The 11,331-nt window shown below is 41.2% G+C and overlaps 1 protein-coding gene across 5 annotated transcripts in view; it reads left to right on the top strand.

Annotated features, from left to right (window-relative positions):
- dlg3 (discs, large homolog 3 (Drosophila)) overlaps nt 1-11,331 on the top strand; it is a 539,119-nt gene that overhangs the window by 394,573 nt on the left and 133,215 nt on the right. For all 5 annotated transcript variants that reach the window (XM_043704756.1, XM_043704755.1, XM_043704754.1 and 2 more), the window contains one exon: nt 6,617-6,773. In XM_043704756.1, the coding sequence (XP_043560691.1) occupies nt 6,617-6,773 (157 nt within the window). The remainder of the gene's footprint in view (nt 1-6,616; nt 6,774-11,331) is intronic.

Below are 11,331 nucleotides of genomic sequence, written 5' to 3'. Positions count from 1 at the left end.
TCTTAGCAGGATGTATACGCTTAATGGTAAGGTCCTGGGAAGTGTTGCTGAACAAAGAGTGCAGGTTCATAGCTCCTTGAAAATGGAGTCGCAGGTAGATAGGATAGTGAAGAAGGTGTTTGGTATGCTTTCATTTATTGGTCAGAGTATTGAGTACAGGAGTTGGGAGGTCATGTTGCAGCTGTACAGGACATTGGTTAGGCCACTGATGGAATATTGCGTGCAATTCTGGTCTCCTTCCTATCGGAAAGATGTTGTGAAATTTGAAAGGGTTCAGAAAAGATTTACAAGGAAGTTGCCAGGGTTGGAGGATTTGAACTACAGGGAGAGGCTGAACAGGCTTGGGGCTGTTTTCCCTGGAGCGTCGGAGGCTGAGAGGTGACCTTATGGAGGTTTACAAAATTATGAGGGGCATGAATAGAGTAAATAGACAAAGTCTTTTCCCTGGGGTTGCGGAGTCGAGAACTTGAGGGCATAGGTTTAGGGTGAGAGGGGAAAGATATAAAAGAGACCTAAGGGGCAATTTTTTCACACAGAGGATGCTACGTATATGGAATGAGCTGCCAGAGGAAGTGGTGGAGGCTGGTACAATTGCAACATTTAGGAGGCATTTGGATGGGTATATAAATAGCAAGGGTTTGGAGGGATATGGGCCGGGTGCTGGCAGTGGGACTAGATTGGGTTGGGATATCTGGTCGGCATGGATGGGTTGGACCGAAGGGTCTGTTTCCATGCTGTACATCTCTATGACTATGACAACCCATTGAAACAGATGAAAAGTACAATACCTACGGTGTGTCCACCTGCGTAGCCACAAAGTGGAACATTGGGTTGCTGAAAATGCTGTTCAATGCCTCAATTAATCTGGAGGAACTCGCCAGTATGGTCCAACAAATATGTCATACACTGTGATGGCTTTCTGTACTCTCTATAGGATAGCATTGCAATGTGATGAGGCGTTTCATCAGGAAAGTATCATTGATGCTGAGCTGGCAATTCATAATCAGGAAGTCTTGACTGGATGTGCGGGACATTGTAAAGCATGCCTTGGAAGAATGGGACAATCTGATATTTATCTGGTTTCTTAAACAACAATTACCTTTCCTGCTGAATTTAATAAATTACAAACTAAATGTATACTCCTGTCCCCAACTTCCAGTCCCTATCATAGCACTGATTGCTCAAGTCAAGATGCTTACTCAGTATTGAGTCTATCCAAAAAAGGCTAGCCCCTATACTGGCAGACCATAGATGTCCTGAGATGAGGATGGCTTCTGCCAAGCAATGAACAAAACAAAAAATATTATGCACAATGAAGTTAGCATCCTTGAATTAAAATAACATTGAAAACAAGATCAAATTTGTTACACCTATAAAACCATAAGTAATCTTCTTCACATGAAGGGAGGCTGCTGACTGTATGGTCCCATGGCCTGCCATGACATTGGAAGAGGTCTTCTGGCAACCTAAGGCCTAGAAGACCAAGTGGCTGAAGGGTTTCTGTACAGGAACATTAACCTCCCCAAGAATCTCTGATGTTGGAGCTGGGGTCACTGGCAGATGGCTAAGAAGTTTCAGTTTCAGAGCGTGCTGAGAAGACACGTCAAATGTGGAGGGCAGCCAATCTTCACCCCATTCAAATCTCATCTACCTCCCTCCTGAGCAAAGAAGCACAAGAACCTGGTGGAGATTCATGGACTTTGCCACTCTCCCATTGCCCCCACACCTTAATATTCCTGTATGGAACTAAGGGACAAGGTGATGTTATGCAGATCTGCATGCCCCTGATGGACCTGTCTCTCTGAGTATTGACATTTTCTCAATGGAGGAAGCCATGTGCTCACATACTTACGACTTTATGATACTCAAAAGGACTCCTTATTAAGATTCTCAGATGTTCTCTCACACCTCCCTTTAACTCCATAAATTTGCATCTAGAGACTTGTCGTCAGCCTTGCAGTCAGTATATTCATGGCCTCCCATAGATCTCTGATTGTTATTGAACTTGCTTGTAACAATCTTGGACGGTTGATTGCACAAGTGTCTGCATGCACTTTTAGACCAAATTGCAACAAACAATCTGAGACCATATGTGACCCACTCCAGTGACAGTATCTGCACTGGTGATGAGTGCTGGATACAATGGGATGCTGCACTCTCTGAGATCTTTAAACCCCTCAAATAATTTGGACAATGCAGCTGAAACAATTCTCTTGAGTTTCCACAACCTGCATGTGAAATAAACATTTAGAAATAGCAATGTGTGAGTCTGTCTATAAGAACTTCATGTTCTGCAAGTCCCTATAAAACCAATGTTGCGCATGTGAACACAACAGGTTGGATTTTATGCTCCCCTGCCAGCAGATGTGAAGGCAGGGAGGGCATATAAATTCAGCAGGCAGCTATTCACCACTTACCCACCTACTCCTGCCCCACTGCAATTTTACAATGGCAGTGGGGGGTTAACTTTAGGTGAGCCAAGTGAATTAATGTCGACTTACAGGTCCCCTCCCACTGCCAATGAAATGTAATTGATGGCGGGAGATGTACATGCCACGCAAGAAGCCCAGCAGCCTTCCCTACATGGGATAACAGTGGGCAAACAGAGGACCCTCTTCAACAGGCCCCTGAGACAATTGGAAGGTCATGTCAGGAGCTCAGGATCCTTTCCTCCACCATAGTCTCTCAAACCCAGCTCCATGTGTCCTACGAGGTCCTCAAACAGTTAAAAGTAAAATCCTGAGCCAGGGCTAAATGCCTCCTCAAGTCCCAAACATTGTACTGGCAGTGGACACTACTCCCAGTGGTGCTGTTTATACTGGAGAGTTGCAGGGCTCTGATTGATTGACAGGTCTCTGAGGTGGAGCTTCCTGACCCTAGGGTACATTTCAGATCTATTAATGGCCCACTGGCTGACAGACACACACATGCACATGCACAATAATAGGACGGTCCCACGCCTTGTTAAGGCTGAATGGCCAACTGCTGCATGATTGCTCTCACTCAGCTGGATTCCTCATGAGTGAAGACACACTCATGCTTCCAGTGCTGCTGCTGGATCCCTCATCAATGACTCGGAGGCAAGCAATGATTAGATTAGATTCCCTACAGTGTGGGGGTAAATCCCCCACATTTATCCCTAACTAATGTACCTAACACTATGGGCAATTTAGTATGGCCAATTCCCACATCTTTGGACTGTGGGAGGAAACCAATGCAGACACAAGGAGAAGTCACCAAAGGTGGGAATCAAACCCGGGTCCTTGGTGTTGTGAGGCAGCAGTGCTAACCACTGAGCCATTGTGCCATCACAAATACACAAGTCAAAAGAACTATAAGTCGAGTGTTTCATAAAAGACAGGAACCCCTACAGTAAGATGGATTGGGCAGCGAACATTAAAATGAATTAGCTGAGGTGGTCAAAGGAAAAGTTGCAATGGTAAGTTTTGTGTAGCTTTTAGAAGATATCAGAGCAAGCTGGATGGCATTAGAAAGACAGCTCAAAAATTAAGGCCAACATGGCTGAAGATTGATGAAATGAAGGGACTGTGAAATTCACTTGAAGCCAGAATCATTCCACTGACAAGTGCTCCACAACTTGAGTGCAAATGGGGCACAGCGCTGGGGAAAGATGCAGTGATGAACAGACTTAGGAATAAAGATAACAATTTTCAATTTGAATAACAGAGGAAGACCTTAGCCTGGACAGCTCAGCATCCTTATGTTGTTCCTTAGTTGCCACTTCAACCTTCAATTGTATCATGTGCAACAAAAGAGGAGTAAAATTTGTATCCAAACTTCAGATGATATATCAAGTACAGAAATCTTCTCAGGTTTTGCAATGGTTGATGATCTCACATGAAAAAAATACAGTAGTGAGAAGCGTCTGATTTCGGAAGACATCATCTTAATTTTCAGCCAAATATAAAAGACTGTGTGACTGCAATATATTTATTCAGGGTGGTGTTCAAGGACTGCTTTCCTTTTGTGCATCTCCTGCAGCATGACATTCAACTATATAGCATCAAAGAGAATGATTTCTCTGCTTTTAAAAATTAGTCCATTTTCGGTCCCCTGTACAACCTCCTGCTACTTGCCTTCTGGTAACAGCTATTTGCCCGAGATTATAAATTCCCAGCAAAATATAGTAAACATCAAGTTCACTGGGCAAACGTTTCAAGTGGTTCCAACTGGATAAAATTATCTACATATGTTTAGAGTGGCACGGTGGCTTAGTGGTTAGCACTGCTGCCTCACAGCACCAGGGTCCCAGGTTTGATTCCAGCCTCGGCTGACTGTCTATGTGGAGTTTGCACGTTCTCCCCATGTCTGTGTGGGTTCCCTCTGGGTGCTCCAAAGATGTGAATTGGCCATGCTAAATTGCCCATAGTGTTAAGTGCATTAGTTAGAGGGAAATGGGTCTGGGTGGGTTTCTCTTCGGAGGTTCGGTGTGGACTTGTTTGGCAAAAAGGGCCTGTTTCCATACTGTAGGGAATCTAATCTAATAAAATAAAACAGATTGACTCACTCAAAAGATGGTTATGCATAAGTGAGTCAGTTTGTTTATAACAATGGTTACAGGGAAATTAAAATGTTTATAAATAATTGCTACAGATCTTACAGGTTAAGTAAGGGAAACAAAACAGTAGCTACTTTTTTACTTTGCTTCCAGCAATTCAGCCTTTCACTCAGAGAGAGTGCCATAATGCTTAGCATTTGACTAATATCGAGTGCCATAATGCAAACAAACAGTTCACCAATATCAAGCTCAAATATGCTATTAATCGTGGTCATATGTACACAAGAAGTGGCCAGCTCCTGTGGTTATAGATTCTTTTCATGATCAATCATAATTTCTCTGTCTTTTCCTTTCTCTTTTTCTGTCTATCCTTTTGACATCACCTTCTGCCAATTTACAGAAACTTATTTCTTCGATTACAGTACAGGTCATCAATGTATTCAGTCTTTTATATCTTTAATCAAAGTATGGGTTTAGTTTACGATACTGATTAGCCATATTGCTGAATGAATCAGGAAGCCGTGTAGTTCAGTGGGTGAGTCCCCTTGTCTCTGAGGCTGCAGCTCTAAGTTTGAGCTCCCACCAATGATTCCAGCTTAGGAACAGTTGGCCAAGAAAAGTATGTTCATAACCCAAGATAACAAGTTGATTATCAGCTTCCAAATTCCTCTGCTATACACCAGTGACAGCCACTCCCAGGGTGGGAGTAATTCCTGGTCAATCATCTGATAGAAGGCAAGATGAAACTTCGACCATCACTATCCCAAAACGTTGTGGACTCCAACATTCATGTAAAAAGTATATGATTCTGCAGCAACTCTGCCTGTAGCACACCATCACTGTACAATGAAACTTTGTTTAACTGCAACACCCAATTATGTTCTGCAGCCGCTGTTTAAATGTGATTTGCACCTGTGCAAAGTAACTTATCTTATGGAAAGCCCTTTATAGTTAATTTTCCTGGAAAAGATTATAGTTTGCTGGAATTTCTTATCTCAATTCAAGGTCTAGTCTTCATAGCTAAAACACTAGTGTTTCTGGCTGGACTATGCTCTCTCTCTGATTTTCCTTGACACCATTTTTTTGGACTCTTTTAATATTTAGCAAGTTTAATTTTAAAAGCCTGACAAACAAGTATCTCTTCAATGCTACTTTTCTAGTTTTGCAAGGTTTGCTAATTGACTATCAAGCTTTCAAAATAAGAGTTCAAAGTTTTTTTTATCCAGTCTTGGGATATTCTGAAGTGCTTTGGGATATTCCCCTCTATCAGTATAAGAATGCAAGCTGCTGCTATAACAAAGGAAATCTTCATAAAGCAATGGAGTTCTGTGCTTATAATTTTAATTCATCTCATTTAAATGTTTGGAATTCCGCACTCAATTTATGTAAAATATTTTCTCAAATCTTTGTAATTTTGAAATGCATGTATAAAATCAATTTTCTTAATATGTTATGTATTACTGTACTTTAACTCTTGAAGTTATGATGGTGAATATGATGCTGGTTGTTTGTGCTTCTTACTCTCCTGATTTCTCTTTTGGAATATTGTGTGCAAGGTTCTTTAAAAAGGGTTATTTTCAGATAACTTTGCATTTTTGGATCAATCACAGCCTTCGACAGCAATGGTACTCGATTGAAAGTTCAATGGAGTAAAGTGTAAAAACACAGCAAAATTAGTTTCTGGGCCAAATAGACATGGATCCCTAGGAAGGCCAATCTTACAATGCATTTTTTAGTTTTACAAAGTTAAATAATTAAGCATAAGATACAGAAAATTTGTAAATTGTTCTTTCAGACTGAGTGTGGAATGAACTGAGGAGATAGAAACCTGTTCTTTTCTTTGGGCTGAATTTATTTCCTTCTCTTTTGTAATGGCTTTGGACTTGTTTTCTGTTACATTGAGAATTTCACTTAGTTCTAAAATTCTGACATGTAGTTATTTAATGTGGTTAATCATTAGAAATATCTTTTTAAGTGTTCTTGCCCATCTCAATGACAGAGAATGCAGTGAAGCCATTTTCCTGGAATTGGGATACAAACATTTATAACGATTGGGTTGTTTGCTTTTTTTCCTAATGCTGCTCTTGTTTATTTCAGGGAACCAAGAAAAATTGTCCTTCACAAAGGATCCACAGGATTAGGCTTTAACATTGTCGGTGGAGAAGATGGTGAAGGGATTTTTGTATCTTTCATCTTGGCGGGTGGACCAGCAGACCTCAGTGGAGAGCTACGAAGAGGAGATCGGATTTTATCAGTGAGTGATAAGGTGTTTACTGAAGATGAGGTTAAATTCCCTTAGGGATTGTAAATCGATATGAAGTACAGCATCAATACTTGAGGCAAGCCCCATACTGAATCTAACCGGCTTTCTGAAATTACATCTCACAAGGTGAAAAGGAGTTAATCAGCAAGGTTTTGTCATATACAGAGTAATCAAGCAGTAGTGTGCACTACCATAAAATAACCGATAATCAATCCCACAAATGCTGTTCACTGTGGTCATTCCTCTGATGACCACAGAGGAATTTCATAATGAGGGAAATATCTCTACATAAAAAGGAAGCAGGGAGCTTGAGCTACCTTTTCAAAAAATGAGGAAAGCTTTATAAAAGATGGGATGTGACATTCCATTATAGTGAAGTAACTGTATACAAGTGTGGAGCCGAGTGGGTGCCTTTATATGATTTGCACAGCCAAAATAAAGGGATAGTTACATAGATGATAGGAAGCAGACTCAGATAATGATTTGGAGATGCCGGCGTTGGACTGGGGTGTACAAAGTTTAACAATCACACAACACCAGGTTATAGTCCAACAGGTTTAATTCGAAGCACACTAGCTTTCGGAGCGTCGCTCCTTCATCAGGTGATAGTGGAGGACACAATTGTAAGACACAGAATTTATAGCAAAAGTTTACAGTGTGATGTAACTGAAATTATACATTGAAAAATACATTGATTGTTTGTTGAGTCTTTCATCTGTTCGAATACCATGATAGTTTCACTTCTTTCACGTGTAAATCACAAAACTTTTTTTTAAAATTTGCATTCTCAGGTTAACTGTAACAATTGGTGTTAGCTGGACAATATGTTGGAGGTGTTAGCCCTCTGTGTTCTCTGTCTGTGCCATAATGTTTAGACTGATGCCCTGAGGCATGGTACTTTGGGGAAACCGAGCAAAGGCTACGGCAACGGGTGAATGGACACTGCACAACAATCGACAGACAAGAGTGTTCCCTCCCAGTTAGGGAACACTTCAGTGGTCCAGGACATTCGACCTTGGACCTTCGGGTGACCGTCCTCCAAGGCGGACTTCGGGACAGGCAGCAACGAAAAGTGGCCGAGCAAAGGCTGTTCGCTAAGCTCCGTACCCATAGGGAGGCACACACTCCCACACACACTCCTACACACACGCACTCCTATACACACACAATAACACAGACACACACACACACCCTTACAGACACACACTCCCACACTCACACATGGATCCTCTCAGAGACTTAGAGCACTCTACACTCTACTCTCACATAGACACACACTCTCTCACACTCATAACCACCCAACCCAGACAGACACACGTACACACATACATGCATACATATACATATATGTTTGTGGGATGAATTTGTAATTGCAGAGTTATATTATACTTTGCTCAAAAACTGCATGAATTCATGTAAGACTCAGTTTTCTCACTTTTTAGGTTAGAATCAGTCTAAACATTATGGCACAGACAGAGAACACAGGGGGCTAACACCTTCAACATATTTTCTAGCTAACACCATTTGTTACAGTTAACCTGAGAATGTAACTTTAAAAAAATAGTTTTGTGATTTACACATGAAAGAAGTGAAACTATCATGGTATTCAAATAGATGAAAGACTCAACAAACAATCAAGGTATTTGTCAATGTATAATTTCAGTTACATCACACTGTAAACTTTTGCTATAAATTCTGTGTCTTACAATTGTGTCCTCCACTATCACCTGATGAAGGAGCGGTGCTCCGAAAGCTAGTGTGCTTCGAATTAAACCTGTTGGACTATAACCTGGTGTTGACTGCACTTCCTTAAGCTGTGAGGTGACTATGTCTAAAGATGTGTTGGCCACAAAGTTCTTAGCCTCATGGCTGCAGCCCAATGCCTCCACCCAACATTCAAGGTCAAAAAACTGGTGTTCAAAAGCAAACCAAGTGGTGGTACTTATTACAGATGCAATCATCCAGACTGACAGGAGCATCTAAGATTTCCTACATATTGCAGGCTGTACAATACACTTGATACACCAAACAGTATCTTTACTTAAAGGAACACTTTCCCTAAATTACACCAAGTAGAAAATTAACTAAGTCTTCTTTTAAAAATAAGTTAGAAGTTATCTTTCCCTAGTGCAACTTTAAAATGGGCAAAAACCGCTTATCCACCACCTCCCAATCAGCTCACTGCTTTGTGCTGATGTCATTTCTGTCAGCCTTTTTGAATTCTAGCAAGGTTCTTGCTGCTCCATCTGAGCTTGATCTGGACTTCACCCAAAAATCTTTCACAGGGAAGCTTTTCTACCACCATTCAATCCCAGGTTCGCACTGCTGCCACTCTGTCTCCTCTTCAAGACTATAGACTTGAAAGTTATCTCCTTTTTTTATTTCCCGAGTCCAACTTAGGTCCACACTCTGTCTGCTTCACTGTGATGCTGGCTTGCTGCACACTTTTCCCAGTCTGCTTCACACTGTGCCTGATTGTCGCACACTCTTAACTTTAGTGCAATTTTCCATCCAAGTCCCCAAAAAATCAGCCTGTAGTTCTGGATTGTTAGTTTAGTGATATTACCACCATGCCATCACCTCCCTACTTTATTTATACCTCCGATTATAATTGCACACTGATATTTGTTGGAGCCAAGCAGAAAGATGACACAGGTATGCTTCTTCTATCTTGTGCACGAATTAATCCTGGAATGTCTGTTAGGACAATATTCATTGTCTAGATTTATTATACATTTTAATCCTTACTAGTTGATTTAAGCCTGCGGGAAACTTAGACTTATTTCACCCCTGGTCTGTAATACACCTGATCAGATAAATTACGGTGTCAACCAGATGAAGTGGAAAAACTGCAAAATGGAGATTGTTTCACTTTTCTTTGTTAATGGTCTCTGCCTTCATGAAAACAAAATTGTATAACATTCTCTTGGAAATTTAAGCATGTGAAATGACTATAGAAAGCAATTATAGAAAATTCATATAAGATAATCCAATTGTCTTGACTCACTGAATAGTTATAGACATTTAGCCTGTTTATGTCTTACATGAATAATAAACTCTGTTTATGCAGCTCATTCTCTTATAGCTTTCTAAAGATAGCAGCTGCATGACTCAACTTTTCCTCTAATACTGTCCCTGTCCAGATTGCTCTGGAGTAAAACAGCAGCAGTATTTGTGTAATGTAAATTCATTTCTACCCTCTCGTATAAGATAGTGGAGCACATTCTACCCAGTACCAATTCATAATTTGCTGAGAGGCTTTGGGTATATGTTTCCTAGATTCTTATTTCATGACTCTGGCCATTGTACCTTTAGTAGCGACTCAGCCAGTTCCTTCAGGTGGAATATATTTGTGATGTAGATTAAAATAAGTACAGGGTTTTATGCAAATACAAATAACTTTTATATGTTGGATGTGATCAGCCATTCCTCTGCAACAGATCATTGCTGTTCATTGCAATGATATTACCAACCTGCTGCTGCCTCGGAGGGCAGCTAAGAGTTATGCAGCACAGAATTAGAAAATTATTGCTTTGGTTATAGTGATTGTAACAAGGTCAGCCAGGTGGGCCTCATAGAAAACATGGGGGTGGAGAGATAATTAACCCTATTCAAATTGTCTTTGTAATAATTGTAACAAGACTAGCTAGATAGACCTCATAGAATATGAGCTCCATGATTGGGACCATTAACCTGGTTCAATTAGGGAGTCCTGACTGACAGATATAAACAGGACTGTCAGAGCTTCTGTTCACTGGTTCTAAGGAAGCTGAATCCATGTCAAAGATTCTCCATGCGTAAATAAAGGGTGACTTCGTGATAGGATACTGGCCTCTGTGGAGTTATTTTAATGATAACTACTCCATTTGAGGTTATTGCCACAATCATATATAGCCTGTTTCCATTGTCACTCTTCTGATCCACCTTAATCAACAAAGAATGCTCTACTATTATTCACTATTTATTCCAATAACGTTTTCAAAACGTTTGTGGTTGGAAGTTCAGTTACTCAAATGTTCGTTCCTTAGATTAGTGCCCACCTTGATGTCTGTGCCAGATTACTTACTTATTAGCATACCCATGTTCCAAGATGCTTTCATCCTACAAAGCAATCATTGTTAATGCTCTGGTCCTGAGACAAGAGTGGGTTGGTTACAAAGATATATTAGGCGAAAGTGAGGACTGCAGATGCTGGAGACCAGAGTAGAAAAATGTGGTGCTGGAAAACACAGCAGGCCAGGCAGCATCCAAGGAGCAGGAGAATCGACGTTTCAGGCATAAGCCCTTCTTCAGGAATGAGGCTGCTGTGCCAAGCGGGCTGAGATAAAGGGTAGAGGGGAGGGGATTTTGGGGAGCGGCGCAGGGAATATGATAGGTGGAAGGAGGTGAGAGTGAGGGTGATAGGCCAGAGAGGGGGGTGGGGGTGGAGAGGTCAGGAAGAAGATTGCAGGTCAAGAGGGCAGTGCTGAATCCGGGGTTTGGGACTGAGATAAGGTGGGGGGAGGGGAAATGAGGAAGCTGGAGAAATCTACATTCATCCCGTGTGGTT

This window comes from Chiloscyllium plagiosum, chromosome 15 (assembly GCF_004010195.1).
Source record: "Chiloscyllium plagiosum isolate BGI_BamShark_2017 chromosome 15, ASM401019v2, whole genome shotgun sequence".
NCBI lineage: Eukaryota > Metazoa > Chordata > Chondrichthyes > Orectolobiformes > Hemiscylliidae > Chiloscyllium > Chiloscyllium plagiosum.
The sequence above is the reverse complement of the archived record's forward strand: the minus strand, read 5'-3'. Positions and strand labels throughout refer to the sequence as shown.